This window comes from Lathyrus oleraceus, chromosome 6, assembly GCF_024323335.1.
Source record: "Lathyrus oleraceus cultivar Zhongwan6 chromosome 6, CAAS_Psat_ZW6_1.0, whole genome shotgun sequence".
Taxonomy (NCBI): Eukaryota; Viridiplantae; Streptophyta; class Magnoliopsida; order Fabales; family Fabaceae; genus Lathyrus; species Lathyrus oleraceus.
Window position 1 is genome coordinate 119789185 of NC_066584.1, and position 26981 is coordinate 119816165.

The 26981-nt window shown below is 37.2% G+C and overlaps 2 protein-coding genes and 1 long non-coding RNA gene across 3 annotated transcripts; 1 reads left to right on the forward strand and 2 right to left on the reverse strand.

Moving 5' to 3' along the window:
- Window positions 1-5634: 5634 nt before the first annotated feature.
- On the reverse strand, window positions 5635-6159 carry LOC127094345 (secreted RxLR effector protein 161-like). The gene has a single exon (XM_051033188.1). The coding sequence runs from the start codon at window positions 6157-6159 to the stop codon at window positions 5635-5637; it is 525 nt and encodes a 174-aa protein (XP_050889145.1).
- Window positions 6160-21906: 15747 nt separating this feature from the next.
- LOC127094346 (uncharacterized) lies at window positions 21907-22509 on the forward strand. Its single transcript, XM_051033189.1, has one exon. It carries the CDS (start codon window positions 21907-21909, stop codon window positions 22507-22509), a length of 603 nt encoding a protein of 200 aa, XP_050889146.1.
- Window positions 22510-24494: 1985 nt separating this feature from the next.
- Window positions 24495-26423, reverse strand: LOC127097666 (uncharacterized). Its single transcript, XR_007793133.1, has 2 exons — window positions 25988-26423; window positions 24495-25315 (listed from the first exon to the last, which is right to left on the reverse strand). It is a non-coding gene; the product is annotated as an uncharacterized LOC127097666 (long non-coding RNA).
- Window positions 26424-26981: the final 558 nt, after the last annotated feature.

Here is a 26981-nt window from a genome sequence, read left to right on the forward strand (position 1 = left end):
TCCTATCCAACACAGCAGGACCAAACGTATTGACATTAGACATCACTTCATAAGAGATCTGGTGGAAGACAAAATGATTACCTTGGAACATGTGGCAACTGAACTACAACTTGCTGACATATTTACAAAAGTTTTGGATGCCAATCAATTTGAATGTTTAAGGGGGAAGTTGGGGATCTGTGTTCATGAGAACCTATAGCTTGGATTTGTTCATTATCCCAGCTATCACAGCTGTGTATGATGATGGTTTGTACTGCTTAACTATTATGTTTTAACATGTTTAATGTTATAACATCTATCCTAACACTGATAGACTAATTGACATCTATAATGTCTAATTTGTCACCTTTGGTCAATTTTGACTAAAAAGGGGGAGAAGTGTTGATAAGTGTTGATGTGGAATGTGGAAGTAGTTGTGTATGTAGCTGAACTGAAGGACAACTATTATTGAAGGAAGTGCACAGGTGTTAAAACAAGAATGTTGTTCTGTTTACAGATGTCAAAGAGGATGTCTGATATGGTGCACAGATGTTGATGTTGAAGCAGATGTCAGAATGACATTCTGGATGGTACAGGTGTTGTAGTTACAGTAGCTGTTATTTGATGTATGCACAGATTTAGGGGGAGAAGGGGTATCCTTGTGAATTTGTGTGTCTTACTAGTTGCATCCATAACTAGTAATTCTGTTTTTGTTGCACAGATTTAGGGGGAGGAGAAGTACCCTTGTGCATGTGTGTATTACTAGTAACTATAAAGCTAGTAATTGTGTTGCTTCTGCTGCTATTTAAACTACTGTTATGTTGTTTAACTGCTGATAATTTGCCTTGTGAACAAAAAGGACAGATATATGTTTTAGCCAAAATTTGCCAAATGGGGAGTTTGTTGATTCTTAGTGTTGGCAACAATTTTGGTAAAACAAAGAGTGTTCACAAGATGTTATGTGTGATGTCTTAACTTAAGATATCCTATGTACCTGCTGGAGCTTAAAATGAAAGACATGATCATGCAGGATTGTTTCAAGATGTCATACACAAGGTCATGGCATCTGATATGGTTGTACCTGCTGGAAGTTATAAAAGGAATTATGGAATTATGTAGGTTTTTTCCAGGATGTCAGACCCGATGTCATGACATCCTGTACACAGAACATTCAGTGTGAATGTCTGGTGGTGTGTGATTGCATAATTAATGGCAATCTATGTATGATTGAAGCTCTGATTTGCAGCCGCATTCAATCATGGATTACAACCTGATTTACTTATTTTCCAAAGAGATCTAACTAACTGTTATAAAAGGATTTAAGTGGAAAATAGACTTAGGGTTTTCAAGATGTCCAAGCCCAGCTGCAAGCTTCTATAAAAAGGGACTTAGAAAACCTGTTTTACAACATAACCAATACTGAGCGAAATATAGAGAGAGAGCTAGGGTTTGTGTCTGTTTAGTCGTAAGACTTGTAAGTCATTCAAGTCATCTTTTGATGATTGAATAGGACTAATTTGTGGTTGTAGTTTGTCACTCTAAAGCTGTTAAGCAAGAGTATGTATCTACTTGATCAAAGCTGTGAAGCAAGATCAAGTGTGTGTCGTCTTGATCAAAGTTGTAAAGCAAGATCAAGAGTGTGTCTTCTTGATTGAAACTGTGAAGTAAAATCAAGAGTGTGTTTCTGATAATTGCCTGTATTTTTATTTTTTTGGTCTGTAATATTAAGTGTTGCTTTGGCAACATTTTTGACAAAAAGGGGGAGTAACACTTGTACCCCAGGACAACAGATTTCTTTGAAGTTGAAGGTCCTCTAAACAAGAGGTTATGTTGTTGTCTGCTCTCTGCTTGATCTTCTCTTGTGCTGCTGCTGTTTGAAGTTTAACTTCTATGTTTGCTAAGTGTATTAGCTAATTTGATTCTCTGCTTGGATGTGTGCTTTCTGTAACACCCCAATTCTACCCGTCGTAAATTCAATTAAAAATCAGAGTAAACAAATTTCACACAAAATTGAGGCATCACATATATCATTTCATCAACACTTAAACAAATTGCACAACACGGCAATTGCGCAAGGATCCACTTAGTCCTTGTTAAATAATAAACAGCATTGTATATGGATTCACCTAGTCCATATAGCAGCAAGACACAAAACATCGCAACGGAAATCATTTAGATAATTAAGTTGAGTCGTACGTCTACACATTCAAAAGAAAACAAGCAAACAAATGCCCATCACAACTATCATATACAATGATATACAAAAGGGCATTGTTCCTATCAAAATCATGAAAAACGTTCATTAACCCCTGAGTGTTACAATCCTAATCAGAGAAATGACGCCAAAAGTGTGCTACCACTATCCTCCTCTCAACGCGGAGCACCTGCACGTTACCAATATAAAGGTAACGGCCAACAACAAAAGGGTGAGATACTCAAATCATATAATCAAGATAATGATAAGCAATATATAAGTAAATTCGGAAAGTTAGGAATATTATTACCACATCACACAATCCTTCACTTGAATGCTTATGTATTTAATCATAAACAAAGTCAATAATCATCCACAACGTCAATGTTACATCATAGCATCTCATCACTTTAACATTTCATCAATCCATCATAAAACATTACGATTCATCGCATCATCGCAAAATATCACCGCACATCATAAACCGTCACATAACAACAATTATCACAAAATGCGGAAATAAACATAACCAACATATGTGACTCAACTATGAAAATGCTATGCGGTATCGACTCGTCGCTTTGCCATCAAGGCCAAGGCTTTATGCCCACTTCGCTTTTGCCAAAAGGCCACGTCGATATTGCCAAAAGGCCACGTCGCTTATGCAAATGTATGTGACTCCATGATAAATAATACACATACACCAAAATCATCATCGCATCAACATAACTCATCATAATGGCTGAAGCCCACGTCGCTATTGCCATTTAGGCCACGTCGCCATTCACATGCATAAAAGCATTCACACAACATCATCTTCACCAACATTCATACATATGTTTATATATAAAACAAATGAGAATATTCATCACAATCAATTGTTTCATCATACAATCTCTTAGGTAATTCAACCTCATGCTATGTTTATTTACATCGCACACCTACACACTATAGTTAAGTGGTATTCCTCATTAATCAAATAGGCTTCCTACTATATCAATTATTAATCACTTTTCCAAAATAATCACTTATTAAAATAAGCCCTTATAATGGCCTATAAACATCAACAACATGTAGAAAATTTCATAAGCTTCGCAACGCTTCGAACGGGGACCAAAACGAAGTTACAGTTCAAAAGTTATGACTTTTTGAAGTTTACAAAAGAATTCTGTTTTCAACTCAGTTGGCGCCGCGAACTCTCTTTCGCGCCGCGAATTTAGCAGAAAACAGAGAAAACACGTTTTTGATCGTTAAATACCTTCCGGACCTCCGATTTCGATTCCGTAAAAAGTCTCATTCTCAGAATTCAACGATATACAAATTTTCAATATTACAAAGCCATTCTAACCACAATTTAACTTCTGTTTCATCATTCTAAATATCATTCAATTAATTTCCAACACTTCCTAAATTCACAATTTGTGAAATTACTCATACTTTAATTCATCAACACAATAGCATATTTTTCACAACATACATCAACCCCAAACCATCAACAACAACACAACACACAATGTTATTTATCATTCTTCTAAACCTAACCCTAACATTTTGCAAAGAATTGATACATGTTCAATAATCACAAACAATCAACACTACATCAAGAACACAAACAACATTTTCAAAGCAAGGAATCCAATCACAACATCAAAACCCAACAATATCCTCTAACAACCATTACCCACATAAAACCCATCATTTTCATAATTATAGGAAATGATAACTCACACCCTTACCTTAGAGATGATGATTGAGTTACTCTATAGTGTTCTAGCAAGCTTGGGTTGATCAAGATGATGCCCTTCTTCTCCAATTTCCTCTTCCTCCTCCAAACCCTAACTTTTCTCTCTTTTCTTCTCTTTTCTCCTCCTTCTCTCTACTTATTTCTATTTCCCTTCTTTCTATTTCTCTTCTTTCTATTTCTATTCTTTGTTTTAATTAAATAAAAACTAACTAATGGGCTTAATTGTTACACCTCCCTTAATTACTATATACACCACTAGGCCCAATAGCTATTATACCACAATTCTTATAATTAAACTCTAATAATATATTAACACACAATAAAATATTTTACCGAAATAATTATAAATCAAACATTATAAAAATAATAATAATAACACTTAATAAAAATCGGGGCGTTACACTTTCTGCTGCTGTGAACTCTGTTGTGACGCCAAGTTGTTTTAGCCAAAAATTTGCCAAAGGGGGAGTTTGTAGATGTTTTTGATTGGCTTCACTTTATGTTAAAACACTTACTGTACTTAGATGTCTTGACTGATGTCATGACATGCTTAAGTAGTATGCTGCAGGATTAGCTAATATAGGATTTACTAGATGTCAAACTGAATGTTATGACATTCATTCATGACAGCATTCTCTGGATGTCAAACTGAATGTTATGACATTCATCCCTGACAGCAGATGCTGAAGTATAGGCTAAGTTTTCTGTTATGTTTCAGTATTTATCTTAGGCTGATTTTTAGGAAACTAACAGTTGTGCTAAAATTCAGGAAACTAACAGCTGTGCTAAAATACAAGGCCCAAGTACTGCATCATAAAAGGATGGCAATCCTACTTCCAGTTACTCAGGGATTTGAAGTGTGAAGAATTAAATATATCATTATATATCCTTGCTGTACTTTTATTGTGTCTTGAATTAGGTTTTACTTGTGAGCCAAGCAATTATCACCTAGATGATTGCATTGGACTAGGGTGTTTATGGAGTTGTAATTGTTGTGTCACTCTAAGCTTTTAAGCGTGAGTGATGTGTTTCTTGATTAAAGCTTTTAAGCATAATCAAGAGTTGTTTGAAGTATATCTTCACCACTGACTTTAAAATTCTTAATGGTTGTAATCACTGTTGTGATTGAGGGGGAGTGAGTAGGTACTCAGGTCTTAGGTTAGATTGAAATTGCATTGGGTAGGTCTTAAGTGATAGGATTAAACTGGTGGTTTAAGTCCTGAATTAATACCTCTTATAGTGGATTTCCTCCCTGGCTTGGTATCCCCCAGATGTAGGTGTGTTTGTCACCGAACTGGGTAAACAATTCTTTGTGTCATTTACTGCTTTTTACATTTACTTTCTGCATACATTACCTGTCTGCGCAGAATTGGATGTCATAACATCCAGTGTGACATCGATAGTCTATTACTAGAATTACAATACTCTTCAGAATCCATAAGGCAAAGCTTTTTTAGAAAGGTTCTGACTAGATACTTCTGATACATGAAACCTTCTTACTTCAGAAGACTCAGTATTCAAAAATCAGAAATCTTAGATCTTATTGAATCATTATGAGAATTTAAACATTATGAGATATACATCTTTTTCATTATGGACATAAGTCCATTTTCAAATTCTTTAGAATGAAAACAAATATATCCTGAACAAGTGGTTTCATGAAGATATCAACCCATTCATGGTTTATATCAATAAATTTTAGATTTTAAATTCCCTTCTAAACATAGTCTCGTATAAAATGATGTTTAATCTTAATATTCTTAGCTATAGAATGTAAAATGGGATTATTAGATAAAGATGTAGCTGAGGTATTATCATAAAGAATAGGACCATTACTTTCATATTTCTGAAAGTCTTCTAGCTGTATTTTCATCCAGAGGATTTGGGTGTTGCATCCAGATGCTGGAATATACTTGGCTTCGAATATTGATAGTACAATTATTGATTGTCTCTTGCTGAACCATGAGATTAAATTGTCTCTCAGAAATTGACAACTTCCAGAAGTTCTTTTTCTTTCTAGTCTATCTCCAGCATAATCAACATCACAATAACCTACTAGCGCGTACTCTTTTAGTTTTCTATAACATAAGCCAAGGTTAGTAGTACCTTTCAGATACCTGAAAATCCTCTTAATAGTTGTTAAGTCGGGCTCTCTAGGATCTAATCGGAAGCGAGCACATAAACAGACATTGAATGAAATGTCGGGTGTAGAAGTAATTAAGTGCAAGAGAGAACCTATCATACCTATGTACACCTTTTACCCTACCTTATTGCTTACATCATCCTTCTCGAGAATACAAGTATGATGCATTGGAGTTTTAACTTGCTTGTAATCTAACATGTCAAACTTCTTCATAAGCTCTTTGGTTTATTTGCTCTGATGGATATATGTTCCTTCTAAATTTTGGTTAATTTGGATACCCATAAATAACTTGAGTTCTCCCATCATACTCATCTCAAACTCTGCCTACATTGACTTAGCAAACTCCTTTCATAAGGTAGCATTAACAAAACCAAATATACTATCATCCACATAAATTTGAACAACTAGAATATCATTTTTGAATGTCTTACATAACAGAGTAGTATCAACTTTTCCTCTGGTGAAATAATTTTCTAAAAGAAAATTGCTTAGTCGTTCATACCATTTTCTAGGAGCTTGTTTCAGACCATACATATATTTCTTAAGTTTGAAAACAAAATACGGATTTTTGTGATTTTCAAAACCATGAGATTGGTGTACATACACTTCTTTAGTTATGTAACCTTTCTGAAATGCACTCTTAAAGTCCATCTGGTATAAGATGATATTATGATTAACAACAAATGAAATTAAGAGATGAATAGACTCTAAACTAGAAAATGGTGCAAAGGTCCCAGTATAGGAAATTCCCTCTTACTGACTATAACCTTATGCCACCAGTCTGGCCTTGTTCCTTACCATTTCTCCTTTCTCATTAAGCTTATTTATGAAAACCTATTTTTTCCTAATGACATGAATTCCTTTGGGTCTAGGCACAAGATTTCACACATAATTTCTGGAGAATTGGTTTAATTCTTCTGCATTGCCAAAATCCACTAAGTATCCAAAAGCTCTTCATCAATAGACGTAGGTTCTATGAGGGGCACTAAACCCATAAGCGCCTCTTTAGAGGGTTTAAAAGAGGATCTGATTTTAATTGGTTCTGTTATATCTCCCAGAATCAATTCTTCAGAATGTGACGATCTTTGTCTTTGCTTCCTCAGAGGTATCTGAGCTTCAACAGCTTCTGGTTGAACAGTTCCAGGGTCTTTTCCCTTAGATTCTTTAGCTTCTAATTCTTTACCTTCAGAGCATGAATAGGTAATCTCAAGATCTACAAACTTCTCAACTAACTTTGAATTTTCAGGGTCAAGCTTATCATCAAATCTAACATGAAATGATTCCTAGATAATTCGTGTTTCAGTGTTATATACTCTGTAGCCTTTAGAGAGTTCGGAGTATCCTAACATTATATAGTTTTGTGCCTTATAATCAAACGTGTTTAGGTAGTCTTTAGTGTTCAAAATAAAAAAGTTACATCCAAAAGAATGGAAATAAGAGATGTTGGGTTTTCTATTCTTCCATAATTCATAAGGAGTCTTACAGAGAATAGGTTTTATAGAGATAATGTTCTGAATATAACACGTTGTATTAACTGCCTCCACCTAGAAGTTCTTAGCCATGTTTTTCTCATTGATCATGGTTCTGGCCATTTCTTGCAAAGTCCTATTCTTCCTCTCCACAACTTTATTTTGTTGTGGAGTTCTAGGGCAGGAGAAATCATGGGAAATGTCATTTTCATAAAAAAAATTAAAATGTTTATTTTCAAATTCACCACCATGATCCTTCTGACTTTAACAATTTTAAAATCTTTCTTGTTTTGCACTAGTGAGCAGAAGGTAGAGAACACAAAATGTGACTCATCCTTGTGTCTTAAGAATTTAACCCATGTCTATTTGTTGTAGTCATCAACAATGACTAAATCATATTTCTTGCCATTGACATAAGCAATTTTCACTGGACCAAAAAGGTCAATATGCAAGAGTTCCAAAGGCCTAGAGGTAGAAATAACATTCTTTGCTTTGAAGGAAGTTTTTGAAAATTTTCCTTTCTGACATGCTTCACAAAGAGCATCTGAAGAGAACTTCAGATTGGGAAGGCCTCTAACTGAATTAAGCTAATTATTTTCATGCTAACATGGCACAATCGTTCGTGCCAGATCCATTGATCTTCATTAACAGACATGATACATTTAACATTTTGATTTTTAAGATCAGAAAGTCTAATTTTGTAAATGTTATTTTTCCTCTTTCCATTGAAAATAATGGAGCCATCTATCTGAATAACAACTTTACATGACTTTTGATTAGTTATTATGTCATGACCATTGTCTTTTAATTGACTTATGGACAATAAATTATGCATTAATCCATCAACTAATAAAACATTAATAATATAAGGGAGAGAACCATTGCCAACTGTTCCGGATCCTATAACCTTCCCTTTCTGATTACCTTCGAAACCCACGAAGCCACCAGGCTTAAGTTCTAGGTCTTGGAACATACTCCTTCTTCCTGTCATGTGTCGTGAGCAACCAGAGTCTAGGTACCATGATTGGTGTTTTAATTGTGCTTCTAAGAAGGTATGCAACATATATGATCTTGTCCTTAGTGTCATACCCCAAATTTACTCTACCTCTTATACAACTTCCATGACCCTAATGCATTAGCATACATTCATCATCCCATCATCTGATTTGCACTTACATAATAAGAAAGCATAAACTCAAGTCATGGTGTTCATATCTGAGAACCACCAAGATCTCTTGATCATGATGGAGTGTTACCAATCCACCATAAACCTTAATTTGATGGTTAGCCTTCATTGCTTGTTCATCTGGTCATCCATGGGCCTCAGGCCTAATCCCTTAATCCTTTGTAGCTTGTACAAGTCATCATTTGACTTTGTGCTTTGGATTTTTGTAAGACCCCAATTTTGACCCTAATATCCCTTATTCTATCTTATCATTTGCATTGTCTTTGGGATCACACCTTGTTATCCTCCTTACCCCTCATTCATTGGGTTTCCATTGGGAGATATCACCAAGCACATTTGATTGTATCATAATTTGTTTTTCTTTGTTCACTAACCAAAATACCAAAAATATGTCAATGTATAGCTTTGTTTCTTTTATAGGTAGTGTTTGCATCCACCTATGCCTCATCAAGCTCATATCTAGGGTTTGAGACCCTCAGTACAAGGAAATCAATCAAGAAATGGTTCACATTGGTTTTAAACATCATATTTTTGTTTGTGCATAGTTAGGAGGTCAACTTCCAAAGACCATAACTTGCTCAATTTTTATGAGATAAAGGACATAAAAGTTCCATGATCAATTTAAAGATGTCTTCTCCAACTTTGATTTTTTGAGAAACGTCAAATTCAACTTGCAAGGGCATGTGCCAAGAGGAAACATTATAGGTCATTTTGGGCCATTACCATTGAACAAGTAATTTTACTTAACTTCTAAAATGCATAACTCCCTCATACAAAATCCAAATGAGGTCAAATTTGTGACTAAATTGAAGAGGGATGAAAGAGCTACAACTTTTATGAAGGAACAATTTCCATTTGAAGCTCATACAAAAAGTTATTCAAGGTGGAAGAAGTGGTCATTTGACTTGGTACTTAGAAAATTTTGAAATATGTTTGATTTCTCAAACTTCCACCTCAAAATTCATCATGATCCAAGCTTCAAATAGAAAAGTGTTAAACCTAAAAGTTGTTCCCCTTGATGCCACCTTTTCAAAAAGTCCAAGATCACTTCATTTGGACAGGATTTGAAGGACTTTCTCATGGGATCTTTACAAGGCTTCATTTGGTAAAATCTATGTTCAAAATTCATTTCCATAATGCATGACCATTTGATATCATTTCAGGTTGATTAACACATAATGTTGGATCATTTGGCATTATGAATTGGGCCTTGTACACGCCCATGCATCCATGCAAGCAAACTTTCTAATTTTGGTGAAAATTTCAAAGTGTGTGAAAAGCAACTTGATACCCTATAAATACATTACCTTGGTGATCAGAAGGAGGATCACTGCTTGCCCAAGCTTTGAACCATTACCTCCCTAACCTCCATTAAAGGATAAACTTGAAGATTTCACTTGAAATTGAGTTTCAAATCTCCTTCTATTTTAAGATTGAAACTCCATGAATCCAAGCCTCTCTTTGATCCATTTCACTTCCTGCAAGCTTTTAGAGTCAAGTCAAGCCAAATTGGAAGCAAGATCAAGATGAATTGAAGCTACCCGAAGGTGAAATTTCATAAACTTGGCTTATTTGATTCTCCCTCATTTATCAACTATTTTGATTGATTTTTGGTTTGCTGAAGTCCTACCAATGTAGGCAAAAAGATTGAGTTGCTTTAAGGTCAAATCGAAGCAACTCAGATCATGAACCTCAATTTTCAAATCTATGTATCTTGCAATATACTTGGAATTGGATAAAATGGAGGTCAGATTCGTGCTCCTGAGCATTTTTCCTTTAAAATCATATCCTTAATTTTCATTTTTGTGGTGGACCAGTCCGGTGAGGTCCACCGAAGAAGATGACCGGAGCTAGGGCTCCGGTGGTGCGTTGGCACCTTCCAAACCATCAGATCCCTTTGAAATGTTTTAATCTTGGCATTTCCTTTTGATTACCACGTGTATGATGCTTTGACTGAGACGCATCATGGATAGCACACGCTTGACCATCAGATCTGCCACCTCAATTAATGAGGGAGATCTGATGGCCCTTGTTTTTTTGTATTTTCTGATTTTTCATTTAATTGCCTTATTTTGTTTAATTCATAATAAATCCATTTTAATCTAAAAAATATGAAACTTTCACCGAAAATCTTTAAATATTTTTCTCTTCCATATTCTAAATTAAAATTATTTTTTGGATTAACTTTGGTATTTTTCATGAATTAAATGTTTTTATGCATATTTTTAATTTTTTAAAAATACTTCTGACTTTCTAAAAATTGTGTAACTTTTTGTCTAAGGTCCTTTGACCTTGTTTGACCTAGGATAAATCTCTGGGCCATTTATTTGGTGTTTTGAAGGGATTTGAGTTTTTGTCCAAATTAAAATGTATCTTAATTCATTTTTAATGAGATTTTTAATTGATTAAATGTTTAAAAATTTATGTTGAGCCATTTTTATGGTCTTGTGATGTTGGACTTTCTATTTGGGCCTTGGTCATGGTTGATTTGACTTTTATTTGATCAAAACCATCAGATTTAGGGGATTGATGAAATGTATATTTCATCTCCCAAAATGAATGGATGGTTTTGGTCAAATGAAATTCCTCTCATGATTAATTTGTGTTTCTATCTCCCTCTCCCTCTTCATCTTCATCCCTATTCTTACCCATTCCCTCATTTGACCAATAAAATATCTAATGTCTAAATGCTAATTGATTCATTAATGACCTTGTGTCAGATGAATCAATACAAGTATGACTGAGATAGGTCCCTCCCATTTTCTTTTAGTGTGTAACGTGTTTTAGGAGTTTGGTTCTTTGTACCAAATATCTAACATGCGTTAAAACCTATATTTTTATTTCTCAGCCTCAGATAGTTGTGACTTCTACATAAGTCCAATTAAGATTGCTTAACATAGAGCTAAATTTGACCCTCAAGGCATATCATTCTAGTAAGTGGGATTGTAAGTCTCCCATTCTTCATGGCATTGTGTGGAAACTTGACCTTTTTTCCTTTCATCAGAGCTAGTGGAATACTTGTTGAATTATCTAAGTTTGAGCCCTTCTCATGGAAGATGTATTGGTTTAAGGATCCATACTTGTGAATGAATGGTTGAGTGTTCTCCAAAGAATGACTTAATCAATTAAAATTCACCACTAATATTTGACTAACCATTAACTAACTCTTTTTCATTTTTGCTTTTACTTTTAAGTGATTTACTTTATGTAATTTAAAATTTTAGTACCTTTATCATTCATTGCCATTTAGATTTCATGTAACTTATTTATGCTTCAAGTCCTTTTCACTTTGCTCATTTGAGTCATATCTTGTGTTTGTATGTATTTGTTTGTTCGTCTTTCTTTTGTTTATGGTCTTAGGACCTTAAAACACATAATCCAAATAAAAACCCTAAAAAACATTTGGTGGACTATTGGACTTGATCTGAACTTTTTAACTTAGAATTAGGTAACATTCCCTATGCTAAAGAACTTGGCCAATGCCATCATTTGAGATTGGGCTATCTTGAATTGTGCCTTCATCTGATGCGTCCTGTGGTCTTTTCAGAAGAGATGTAATGGATTTTGTTTTCTCACCCCTTTCCCTTTCTCAAGGCATGTGGGTAGCTTGTAAGTGTTTTCATTGTTTTAAACACATTATGAAATTAATGAAAGGTCGTTTTTTGAATTCAAAATCAAGATCCTTTTTATTTCTATTATTATACTTTTCTTTTACTAAATAAAATGGCCAAAGTTTCTTTTTTCTTCTGATAACTGAAATTCTGGTATCAGATATAAGATGTCGAAGATAATGTTACGACACTGATATCTGGTTATAAACAATGGATAAACAAAAACAGAATGGTAAAGAAAATAACACGAGCAATTGTTAACCCAGTTCGGTGCAACTCACCTACGTCTGGGGGCTACCAAGCCAGGAAGGAAATTCACTATAATAGAATTAGTTCAAAGACTATCCGTACACTTCACCAAGTTACAGTCTTTCTCACCTAATCTCTACCCGTGCAATTTCTACCTAAGCACTCTTAGATATGAGAACCCACTCACTTCCCTTACAATCACAAACCCGTGATCTTAAACAACAATCCCTTGTGAAAAGAAAATACTTTTCAATTACAATATTCTTGATTTTACTTCATAGTTTCAATCAAGAAGACACACTCTTGATCTTGCTTCAAAGCTTTGATCAAGAAGACAAATCAGTCCAATTCAATCATCTATGGATGACTTGAATGACCTACAGACACAAACCCTAGCTCTCTCTCTAAATCTCGCTCAGTATTGGTTGTGTGTTCAAACAGGTTTTCTGAGTCCCTTTTTATAGAAACATTGGACAGCTTGAAAACCCTAGATATATTTTCCAATCAAATCTTTTCATATCAGTTGTAAAGATCTCCTTGGAAAATAAACAAATCTGGTTGATATCCCTGATAGAATGCGCCAGCTAGCCATATCTTCAATCAACCAATGATTGCCACCAATTGTGCAATCACAAAACACCATACATTCACACTGAATGTTCTGTGTACAAGATGTCATGACATCGGGTCTGACATCTGGAAAAATCCTGCATAATCCAGTTTCCTTTTATAGCAGGTACAACCATATCAGTTACCATGACAATGAGTATGTCAACTGAAACAATCCTGCAGCATATGTCTTCCAATTTAGCTCCAGCAGGTACATCCAATATCAGAAGCCTTAGCATTGTAAGTGGCATTCTGAAACAATCCTGCTTGCATATGTTCTTCAACTCCAGCATGCACATAGGATATCTCATGTTAAGACATCACACATGACATCTTGTGAACACTCTTTGTTTTACCAAAATTGTTGCCAACATTTAGAATCAACAAACTCCCCCTTTGGCAAATTTTGGCTAAAACATATATCTGTCCTTTTTGTTCACAAGGCAAACTATCAGCAGTTTAAACCACATAACAGTAGTTTAATCAGCAGCAGAAGCAAAAACAATTACTAGCTATGGCTACTAGTAATACACACATGCACAAGGGTACTTCTCCTCCCCCTAAACCTATGCAACAATCAGAATTACTAGTTATGGATGCAACTAGTAAGACACACAAATGCAGAATGCACAAGCGTACTTCTTCTCCCCCTAAATCTGTGCATTCACCAAAAAACAGCTACTGTAACTCCAACACCTGTACCAGCCAGAATGTCATACTGACATCTGCTACACCATCAGCACCTGTGCACCATCTACTACAACATCAACACCTGTGCACCATATCAATAATAGCTGTCCTTCTGATCAACCACATCCAACTTCCATAGCAAGCACCATAGCAAGCACTTCTCCCCCTTTTTAGTCAAAATTGACCAAAGGTGACCAATCAGACAAAATAAATGTCTATTAGTCTAGCAGAAAAAGTTTAAAACTGATGTTATAACATTAAGCATGTTAAAACAAAATATTCAGGAAGTACACACCAACATTATACACAGCAGAAAGCTGAGATAATGAACAAATCCAAGGAACTCATTAAGAGCCCTAAATATTACATAACAGGCAACAAGAGGACTGTCACAAAATACAAAAACAAAAACCCAAACAAGACAACAGCCTTCCAAACAGCAACAACTTCCACCACACCTTCCAGCACCCCTCCAAGCCTCCAATACAAGCAGGAACCATTAATCAGAAGAAGAAGTATCTCATTCACCTTCATCTTCATCTTCAGCTACACCTTCAGAGTCTTCCAAGCTTCTAGAACTGGACTGAGATTTAGGTATTGCATTTGAATCCTTATCAGCCTTTTCTGTATCTTCCCTTTCCAGGCTGCAGATGAGAACTTCTAAAGCTTCTTTTCTGGCCTTGGCCACCCTTATACCATTGTCCAATTCTTTGCAGGTCTCTTTTAGTTGGTCAATCAGGCTTCCTTTAGATGCAGACTCCCTTCTGGCAGATGTCATGACATCATTGACATGACTTCCCTCAAACAGCTTGTAATGGATGGACAAAGGGGATCTTCTCCTGCTTGGGATGTCACTTGTGCTCAGAATCCCTGGTTGTTGGCTTAGGATAATGCCACAAATAAGGAAGGGGAAGGTAATGGGTAACTTCAGAGCATTTGTAGAAGCATGTCTAATGGTTTGTTCAAATATGAACTTGCCAAAATCATAGTTAACCCTTGTTCCAATTGCATGAATGATTCTTCCAAGATTGATGGAGATAGTAGAGGCATGATTAGTAGGAATCCAATTAGCTGAGCCAATCTTGTGCAAGATGGCATATTTAACACTGAGCTTTCCAGCTGATAAGTGATTTCTACTAGGCCATTCCTTAACTTGGCCAGCTGTGATAGCCCTACAGACCTCATTGTCTGTGGTTTCTAGATCTACTCCTTCATTCATTCCTCTCCCTAGGAACTTGTTGATAACACTTGGGGAGAATTTTACGCATTTTCCTCTTACAAATACCTTGCAAAACTCCCTGCTGTTCTTATCATGAATATCCTCAGGGATATTAACAATAAACTCTTTAACCAGCCCCTCATAGCATTGGGGTAGAGTTACCACAATCTTCATGAGCCCAACATTTTTGATCAGCTCAATTATCTCCTTTACCTCTACAGCTTCTTGTCCAAGTTCTCTTTCAATGGCTACTCTTCTCTGAATGACATATTTCCATTTTGCTGCTCCATCTTCCAAATGAAAGGGGATATTGTCTAGATGGACAGCAGCAGCCTTGCCAGGAGATTTCTGAACAACCTGCCTTTTTGCAGGGGAGATGTCTGGGACATCGTCTTTAACATCCTCCTCAGAATCAGAGTTGTGTCTTTCTTTTCTTTTTCCAACCTCAACCTTGCTCCAGGGTTTTGAGGGTCCTACTCCTGCAGTCTTTTTCACTCTAGCAGCTCTCATTTTAGCCATACTTTTCCCTTTCTTAGTTCTCAGTTTCTCAGCTATGCTAGGTTTAACCAGATGAACCAAAGAATCATCTTCTCCTTCAGTTCTTTCTTCCTCCAGATCAATAATATTTTCTTGAGGCACATTTTGTTTCTTGCTAGGTAGGGTTTTTCCTAGAGAGCAAAGCCCTTCAGCGGCCACCTCTTTTTATGATCTAGATGAATCATCATCTTTATCAGCATGGGGTTCTCTTTCAGGAGAGGGTTCCCTTCTGGACAGAGGGGTAGAGACTCCTTCAACTTTATGTCCTTCACTCAGTATTCTAGTAACAAGTCTCCTTATAGCGCGATCAGTGTAATGCATGTCTTTAGGAAGAGAGGAGTTACCAGAGGTATTACCTTGCTTATCTCCAGCATTGGAGGAGGTACCTGTGATGTCGCTCGGTATCATGCACAGAGGAGTGACGTCCATAACGTCTTCATCTACAAACTTCATGGATGAAGTCTTTGCATGTTTGGAGGATTTGGAACCAGATGACGACGGATGTTGGGACATGTTGTAGGACTTTAGAGGAAGGTTTCTTTGCCCTAGCTGAGCTTTTCTTAGAAGTTGAATGGGAATGGCAGTTGCTGAGTTTAGGTAGCGTGTGCCAAGGGAATAGATACTGTTTTCAAAGCTTGGGAATGATTTATCATTAATGTGGCTTTTTCTTTTAAAATGGCAGACATTATTTTTATTTCTTTTCTTTTTTCTTTTTAATTGCCATAATTTCTCAAGAGTCCAAATCCCTAATTTCCCTTCCTCATATTCAATGTTACCCAAATTCCTTGCAAGCTTGTCTGCTAGTTCTAGTTCAAACTCTTGACTTCTGAATTTGTCTTCCACAAATTTCCTAATGGAGTGACAAGCTAGAACAGTATTTTGTCCATCTGTGTTGAATCTGATTTTTGGACCTGGCTTCAGCATTCAGGAAGTCATAATACAATGTTATGACATCATGTGTAACATTGTCTGCAAATAGTAATAGGTTCATCCAACCCAGTTGAGCCCAACTGTTATCATTTTCTATACCTTTCACAGGTGTCACCCAAATCTTCTCTAAATTGTCCTTGGCCTTTTTGCACAGAGACTTTTGTGGCTTAGTCCCAACAGTTCCATTCTCCCTGAGACTGGTCAAATGTCCATCTGTTTGGTCTACCTTCTCAGGTTTTTGAGCCATCATAACCTTTTCTTCTCTGGACTTCTGGTGTGACCTCTTAGTGTGATATTTTCCCCATCTTTGTTCTTCATCACTCTTGAGGGCATCAGTACTCACCCAATACTTTAAGGGACAATCCACTTGAGAGCTCCATATGTAGCAATTGTCTTTGGTCCTGATTCCTCTCATAATTACTTCACTCTGTATGTCAAGGATAAGACATTCAGTTTTGGGGAAGTTAACATTCAGACCTTGATCACACAGTTGGCTAATGCTTATGAGGTTTGCAGTTAGTCCTTTGACTAGTAGAACCTTGTCAAGTCTAGGTACTCCAAGGCAATCAAGTTTACCTGTTCCCTTGATTTCACCTTCTTCTCCATCTCCAAAGGTTACATAACTTATAGTATGTTGATGCAGATCAGTTAGCAGGTCTTGGTTCCCAGTCATGTGTTTGGAGCATCCACTGTCAAAGTACCATTCTTCTTTGGCTGAGATTCTGAGGGGACTGTGAGCTATCAGACTTGTGACCTTAGTCTTGGGGACCCATTGCTTTTTGATGATAGGCATGTGATGTTTGGGTCTGAATTTATGGTGATCCTGAGCAGACCTAGGATAGCCATACAGTTTATAGTAGAATGGCTTTAGATGACCAAATTTCCCACAGTAATGGCATCTCCATCTTTGGTGTTTTCCTTTCAACTATTTTCTCCTTTGGTGCTGTGACATATTATGTGACATCACAGTTTTTTGAATGCACCTAAGTTTGGCTTGAGGTTTAACACCAGTGTTACTGCTCTCAGGTTTTGAGTTATTATACCCAATGCCAGATTTTTCTCCTGTTATTTGACCAATTTGAAGAATCTTGTCTAGGGAGTCAGACCCATTGCTTAACATCCTTACATACTTGGTCATCTCTTCTAATTTAGAATTTTGAAACATGACTCCAGTCTTCAATTTTGAGATGATTTTTGCATGGTCTGCCTTCTCACTTTCCAGCTGTGCTATTTTCTGATTTTCAGCTTGTGGATTTCTGTCTAGCTTGGCATTCAGAGCCACTGTTTCTGTTTGTAACTTGGAGATGGTTTCCAAGTATTCTGTCTTTTCGTTCTCAAGTTGAGTAATTTCCTTCTTCTGGCTATCAACCTGTTTGCACAGCTCTACACTTTTGTGACACAACTTTCTGTAGGTAGATGCCAATTCTTTAAAGGTTACTTCATCATCACTTGACTCTTCATCAGATTCCCATCTTCCTGTCAAAGCAGTCACAAGATTTGCAGCCTCTTCAGTATCACTCTCATCAGACCATGTGGCAACAAGACTCGTCTTTTGTTTCTTAAGGTAGGTCCCACATTCAGACCTAATGTGTCCATATCCATCACATTCATACCACTGAACCTCTTTTCCTTCTTTGGGCTTCTCATCTGCTCTTGCTTTTCTTTCAGCATTGTTGGATTTACTGATGTCAGACGAGATGTTCTTGACATTTGCCTTGGATCTGACATCCATTTTGTTTAACAATCTGTTAAACTGTCTCCCCAGCATAGCAACTTCATTGGCCCACTCTTTATCCACATCTTGACTGTTTTCCTCTTTTGTGTTGGAAACAAAGGCAATGCTCTTGATTTTCTTTTCAGTTCCCTCAATCAATCCCATCTCAAAGGTTTGGAGGGAGCCAATTAACTCATCTACCCTCATGTTGGAGATGTCTTGAGACTCTTCTATGGCAGTCACCTTCATTGCAAATCTCTTAGGGAGTGACCTAAGTATTTTTCTCACCAACTTTTCATCTGTCATCTTCTCTCTCAGGGCTCCTGAAGCATTAGCTATCTCAAGGATACTCATGTGGAATTCATGAATGTTTTCATCTTCTTTCATCCTTAAGTTTTCAAACTTGGAGGTGAACAACTGAAGTCTAGACATCTTTACCCTAGAGGTGCCTTCATGAGTGGTCTTGAGAATGTCCCAAGCATCTTTGGCCACTTCACAGTTATTTACCAGCCTGAAAATATTCTTGTCTACACCATTGAATATTGCATTCAAGGCTTTAGAGTTTCCAAGAGCAAGATCATCCTCCTCCTTGGACCATTGTTCTTCAGGCTTCTTCCCAGTAGTGGCTTCTCCTTCTTTAGTGACTACAGGGTGCACCCATCCTGTCAAGACATCTTTCCAAGCCTTGTTATCAAGGGATTTTAAAAATGCTACCATTCTAGGTTTCCAATAGTCATAGTTAGAACCATCCAGGATTGGTGGCCTATGAACAAATCCTCCATCTCTTTCCATTGTACCAGAAAGTATTGCCCCTAGATCTCACCCAAAACCAGAGCAGGATGCCTGCTCTGATACCAATTGAAATTCTGGTATCAGATATAGGATGTCGAAGATAATGTTACGACACTGATATCTGGTTATAAACAATGGATAAACAAAAACAGAATGGTAAAGCAAATAACACGAGCAATTGTTAACCCAGTTCGGTGCAACTCACCTACGTCTGGGGGCTACCAAGCCAGGAAGGAAATTCACTATAATAGAATTAGTTCAAAGACTATCCGTACACTTCACCAAGTTACAGTCTTTCTCACCTAATCTCTACCCGTGCAATTTCTACCTAAGCACTCTTAGATATGAGAACCCACTCACTTCCCTTACAATCACAAACCCGTGATCTTAAACAACAATCCCTTGTGAAAAGAAAATACTTTTCAATTACAATATTCTTGATTTTACTTCATTGTTTCAATCAAGAAGACACACTCTTGATCTTGCTTCAAAGCTTTGATCAAGAAGACAAATCAGTCCAATTCAATCATCTATGGATGACTTGAATGACCTACAGACACAAACCCTAGCTCTCTCTCTAAATTTCGCTCAGTATTGGTTGTGTGTTCAAACAGGTTTTTTGAGTCCCTTTTTATAGAAACATTGGACAGCTTGAAAACCCTAGATATATTTTCCAATCAAATCTTTTCATATCAGTTGTAAAGATCTCCTTGGAAAATAAACAAATCTGGTTGATATCCCTGATAGAATGCGCCAGCTAGCTATATCTTCAATCAACCAATGATTGCCACCAATTGTGCAATCACAAAACACCAGACATTCACACTGAATGTTCTGTGTACAAGATGTCATGACATCGGGTCTGACATCTGGAAAAATCCTGCATAATCCAGTTTCCTTTTATAGCAGGTATAACCATATCAATTACCATGACAATGAGTATGTCAACTGAAACAATCCTGCAGCATATGTCTTCCAATTTAGCTCCAGCAGGTACATCCAATATCAGAAGCCTTAGCATTGTAAGTGGCATTCTGAAACAATCTTGCTTGCATATGTTCTTCAACTCCAGCAGGTACATAAGATATCTCATGTTAAGACATCACACATGACATCTTGTGAACACTCTTTGTTTTACCAAAATTGCTGCCAACACTTAGAATCAACAATAACTTTTTTTCAAAAGCTCATTCTAAAATAAGCTCATACGCATGTAGAGCAAATAATTCCACTAAAAACAACTTGGCTGAAGTTCGTTGTAAATCTAGGTTTCCGATTAACCAAGCCGAAGACGGCGGTGAGGAATATTGTGAAGTACCAACTGAACTTACAAAGCTTCTTGAGCACGAAGGGAAAGAGATTCAGCCACACAAAGAGCCGACAGAAGTGATCAACCTGGGTTCCGATGAAGTCAGAAAAGAAGTCAAGATAGGGGCATCCGTCGCTGAGAATGTACACTATGAGTTGGTCAAGCTACTTCGTGAATATGTTGATGTCTTTGCCTGATCCTATCAACATATGCTTGGATTGGATACCAATATTGTTGAACACCACTTACCGCTTAAGCCCGAATGTCCTATGGTTAAACAAAAGCTTCACAGAACCAGACCCGACATGGCACTGAAGATTCGAGAAGAGGTTAAAAAGCAGTTTGATGCTGGCTTCTTAGCTATTATTGAATATCCTCAGTTGGTTTCTAACATCACCCCAGTTATGAAGAAAGATGGGAAGGTTAGAATGTGTGTGGATTACCAAGATCTTAACAAAGTGAGTCCGAAGGATGACTTTCCTTTGCCTCATATTGATGTTCTGGTAGATAACATTATGCAACACTCAGTCTTTTCCTTTATGGATAGGCTCTCAGGGTACAATAAAATAAAGATGGCTCTAGATTATATGTAGAAAACGACTTTCATTACACCTTAGGGAACTTACTACTACAAACTCATGCCATTTGGTTTGAAGAATGTAGGGGCAATATATAAGCATGATATGCTGACTCTCTTTCACGACATGATACACAAAGAGATTGGAGTTTATGTAGACGATATGATTCCCAAATCCAAGACTGAAGAAGATCACTTGGATCATTTGAGAAAGTTATTTTCCAGACTCCGTAAATTCAAGCTAAGGTTGAGTTCTGCAAAGTGCACCTTTGGGGTCCGATCCAGCAAGTTGTTGGGGTTCATTGTGAATTAGAAGGGTATTGAGGTTGATACTGATAAAGTTAGAGAAATTCAAGACATGCCAGCTCCCAAAACAGAAAAAGAGGTCTGAGGCATCCTTGGATGGCTTAATTACATTTCAAGGTTCATCTCTCATTTAACGGATACCTGCAAACCAATTTTCACATTGTTAAGAAAGAATCAAGCAATCGTATAGAACAATGATTGTCAAGAGGCATTTGACAAAATAAAACAGTCTTTGCAAGAACCATCGATCCTGAAGCCACCTGTTCCTGGTAGGCCACTAATCATGTATCTTACCGTGTTAGATGAATCAATGAGTTATGTTTTAGGTCAACATGGAGACATGGTCCAAAAATAGCATGCGATCTATTACTTAAGCAAGAAGTTCACCGAGTGTGAGACCAGATACTCACTGTTGGAGAAGACTTGTTGTGTTTTAGCTTGGGAAGCTCAACACCTAATACCACTTTATTAATATCCAAAATGGATCCAATAAAGTAATTTTTTTAGAAGCTCGCCGTCAGTGGAAGGATTCCCCGGTGGCAAATGTTGTTAACCGAGTACAACATCCAATATGTAACACAAAAAGCTATCAAGGGGAGCGTCTTGTGTGACTACCTTACCCATCAACCCGTGGAGGATTACCAGCCGATGAAGTTTGACTTTCCTGATGAGGACATCATGTCCATTCGAGACTGGAGTATCCTAAGCCCTGATGAAGGACCTGAACCAGGATCACGGTGGACGCTCATGTTCGATGACGCCTCTAATGCAAAAGGTCATGGAATAGGAGAAATCATCACATCTCTAACTGGTTTTCACATTCCATTCACCACTAGATTATACTTTGAATGTACCAACAATATGGAAGAATATGAGGCATGCATCTACGATATCGAAGCAGCTATTGACTTAAGAATCAAGATTCTTGAAGTGTATGGAGATTCTACTGTGATCATTCAAGTTCAAGGAGATTGGGAAACTCGGAATAAGAAGTTGATTCCATACCAAGAACACGTGGTGGAACTGATTCCCCATTTTGATGAAATCACTTTTCATTATATCCCAAGGGAAGAGAATCAGTTAGCCGGTGCTCTAGATACTTTGACATCCATGTTTAAAGTCAAGTGGAAGAATGGAGCACCTGCCATCCATATTGATCACTTGGGCGAACCAACGCACTGTCTAGCAATGGAGGCCGAATTTGACGATAAGCCTTGGTTCTATGACATTATGAGATATCCTGAAAGATAAGAATATCCCGAGAAAGCATCCATCACTGATAAGAAGGCTTTGAGAATATTTTTTGCTAAGTTCTTCCTAAATGGGGATGTGTTGTACAAGCACAATTATGATTATGTGTTGCTCAGATGCGTGGATAGACACAAAGCAAGCATGATCATAAGGTCCATCCACGAGGGTTGTGAAGGTGTACACGCTAAGGGGCCCTCCATGGGAAAAAAGATCCTTCGGACGGGTTATTATTGGACAAACATGGAGGTCGACTGTTACAACTTTGTCAAGAGATGTCACAAATGTCAGATATTTGGTGACAAGATCCATGTTTCTCCGACTCCATTGAATGTTTTGACTTCTCCTTAGCCCTTCTCCATATGGGGTATTGACATGATTGGTATGATCGAAGCGAAAGCTTCTAACGGTCATTGTTTCATCCTAGTTTCCATTGACTACTTCACAAAGTGGGTTGAAGCTGCTTCCTATGCAAATGTTACAAGACAAGTGGTTACACGATGTTCCTAGCAAGATTATTACTAACAATGCCAGTAACCTCAAAAACAAAATGATGAGTGAGTTATGCCAAGAAATTAAGATCGAGCATCATAACTCTTCACCATAATGACCCAAGATGAATGGCGTCATAGAAGCAACTAACAATAACATCAAGAGAATTGTCCAGAAGATGGTCAAGACGAATAAGGATTGGCACGGGATGCTTCCTTTCACTTTGCATGGCTATAAAACTTCAGTGTGCACTTCTATTGGGGAAACTTCGTATTCGCTTGTGTATGCAATGGAGGTTGTTTTTCCTATTGAAGTTGAAATTCCCTCTCTAAGATTCATCATGGAAGCAGATCTCGGTGAAGCGGAATGAGTGCAATCCAGATGTGATTAGCTGAATCTCATTGAAGAGAAGTATTTGATGGACATCTTTCATGGTCAGCTATACAAAAGACTCCTCAAGAGAGCTTTTGATAAGAAGGTTTTCCATCGCATGTACCTCTCATTCCCCAAAATTTTCTCTTCCCTTTTCATCTTTTCACTCAACCTTTGACTTGAGATTCATATGTACACATTCATGCTTCATTCATATGCATCATTCATTCAAGTTGACACTTGTTAACTAATCACCATAGATTCAAAGCTTGTGGTAGGCAAAGCTAGGGTTTTCTTGTGGATCAAACTCCAAGAATGTTACATGGCTCTTCATTTGATCATCTTGGGAGTGAAACCCTAATTGTTTAATCTTTGAGATATGAATTCAAGAAGACCTCACCGTGGCATTCCTCTGGGGGAGCAAAACCCTAATTCTTGATGATGTGTCTATGGGACCTTATGGATGCTCTTTGGGCCTTTGCTTAACCATCTAAACCCTAATGGGGCCCATACATTGGTAACTTGTTTGTGGAGCCTCATTCCTAGTTCAAAGGCCTTGATTAGGGGGTATGTATCATGAAACCCTAATTAGGGAGATTTGGTCCTAGTACACTTTGTTGGATTTACTTTTCACCTTGTGTTTGTTTGAAAGCCTAATTCATTAAGAGGAGGTGTTTTACCATCATATCATGCATTATCCATCATTAAATACCCCATGTGATCATGGAAATCATCCAGTTAACCTACATGTCTACATGATTGGGATTTCTTCAGATTCAAGGCTTGGTTCAAGCATCCACATATGCATCCTACTTAGTCGTTTCTAGACCATCGACTTAGGTCTCTTGGTGCTTTCAAATGCATAGGTCCATGGTCCTTGATTCATGACTCACAATTGCACTAATGCATTGATCTTTTGGTCCATTTGTTTGTCATTAATCCATTGTGATTCATAAGGGCATTATAGGCCTTTAATTCTTGATTCATCCATGCACCCAAGTCCATTTCATTCATATGATTCAGATGATCAAAGATGATTGATTCATTCATATATCAAGTTTGGTTCAAAATGAGGTTCATTCAAAAAGTCAAATTTGATTCACATTTACATCATAGACATCGCATTCACACAAATGGCTATTCATTCATTCATTAAACATGTATAATGTTCATTACAAAAGAAATATTAAAATTTTGCATTTTTACAAAAGTTGACTTTTTGTCAACTATTGACTTTTTGGTCAACTAGTTGACCAAAGTCAACCATCACATTTTTCACCTAAAATCTAATATTAACCGGATCTTCATCAATGCTCATTCCTAGATCTCCCATGTCCACCATTTCCTCCATTGATCAAGTTTATCCAAATTTGGCCATGCCTTGAACTTGTTCTTAATGCTTGCATGATGACTTGTAAATCTGCCTTCCAAGCCTCACAATCATGCATACAAACACTAGCCAACCATTTAACATGATACATTTGAACATTTCACAAATATTTTAAAACATGGAAGGCAATTCCAACAAACCATTTGCGATCCATCAAGTCATGTTTAAGGTGCAACAAGATGGACCTCATGCTGCAGCCTATTCCTCATGACCAAAACATGTTTCAACAGTGCATCATGGGGGAATCAGGCATGACATAGCCAAACATGGCACTATACCATCTAATCCATACTACCTTCAAACCTGCACCAGAACTTTGGCCCTGGAACTTGCTTCCTCCATATCAAATGATCCTCCTCAAGTCATCATGCTCATGAATCCTGAACCATGCCCTGCTACATCACACTTTAGCTTTCTCCAACCTGCATTAATGCATATTTACAGCCATGCCTTGAACAAGCCACGAAATCTACTACATCAACTCATCATATCAACTTGTACATACATGAACCTTGGCCATGACTCCATATGTTGCAGCCTATAATACCAAGCAACCTGCATCAGGTCATCATTAATTTCATAGCCACACATATAAATATTAATGCATTCAGCAAGCAAGAAGAGATCTAATTCGTGCAACAACATTTTTTGAACACCACCTCATATATCCATAAGCAAATTAACCTGCAGTCACTTAACTAATCACTTCATTTCATACTAACAAAAATTGTATGCCACTAACACAGTTCAGTGAAGATTTTAACAGAAAATGAGTTACATTTAAGAAACAAAATCAAATCAAATTGAAGCTAACATAACTAACCTAACCAATCAATTCACTGAATTCAAGGCTCTAACTAACTGAGTTTTCGGTTAACTCAGTGAGTCACTCATAACTAACTTCAAGCCTCTCTGCCAAACCTCCATTTTGGATCTAAACCTCTTCCCTATAAAACCCCCTATTCACCCTCATTCAAGGAATTCGAACAAACGCGAGCACACTTGCATTTTACACTGAGAATCTTTGCAATCCTTTCTCCATTTTCCCTCACTCAAATCTCCTCTTAAGCATCCATTGAAGCTTCACATCGAAGCTTCAAAGCGCACGAGCTATGCCCCCTCTCCAGTCTCAATTTACTCTATGATTTCTACTTTTCAGTTACAGGAGAAGTTTTAGAAGAAGGGGAAGCAAAGAGAAGGAAGGACGAGAAGTTGCAGAAGGATTACCTGACATTTCCGGCACGGTGCTCCGATGAGTGCGTGTCCTATCTTCATCATTTCACTCCAAGAGAGTTACCACCATGTAGGACACTTTGAGAAGAGTCAAAGCCCTAACATCTAGGGCTCTGATTCTTGATAGTCATCATTTAATTTTTGCTAGAAGATATAGGGTTCTTTGATTCGTAACTCTGATTTAGAGGATAGAGGTTGAATTAGGATTTTTCAAGGTGATATTCAGACTCTGGTTGGAAAGAAGAAGAGGTTGATGGAATCTTTTTGGACATTAAGCCTCTATTACCGCTAGAGCCAGCCTCCGGCGCGACGGAGGAGACCTGAGCTAATGGAGGGAACATATTCATTTTTATTTGGGAAAGAACATGTGATAAACGTGGATATGGCCTTACTTGTTTTCTTTTTTTTTCTTTCTCTGGTCCAGCGCACACTAGCCATAGACATTGGCCTTCCAGACCCAATTTGCTTACTACCTACGCCTCTCAAAGGTGGTGTACCCCCTTATCCACGTTTGGAACCAGATTGGGCTTGGTTGCATGGGCCTAGGCCCACTACTTGCTACACCTGTGCATGGGCCCATATGCCCTGCCCCTATTTATCTTATTTTTATTTCTTTCTCTTAGAATTTAATGGCTTCTTTAATTGATTTTAATAGGAGTTAAATTGTGTTTTTTTATACATTTTTTACATGAAATTAATTTGTAGAATTGATGCTTGAGTTGATTAGTTTAGTTTAATTTTTTAATCATCATGTAATTAGGAATTAACTAGATATTATTAGGATTAAATTGGATTTTTAATTGAATTTGTAATTAGGTTTTGATATTTAAAATTAATTCACATCCATGTACATTGACATCTTTGCCCCCTAGGTCTTAGAAAAATCATGGAAATTCATGTGAGGGAAAATATGCCCAGTCCTTAATTTAATGATGTCAAACCTTTCTAATCGCCCACAACATGTCTTTGGACAATATCATCATAGCAT

Coding starts and splice junctions, on each gene's coding strand:
- LOC127094346 (XM_051033189.1), top strand. CDS start 21,907: ATGAAGTTTGACTTTCCTGATGAGGACATCATGTCCATTCGAGACTGG.
- LOC127094345 (XM_051033188.1), bottom strand. CDS start 6,159: ATGATAGGTTCTCTCTTGCACTTAATTACTTCTACACCCGACATTTCA.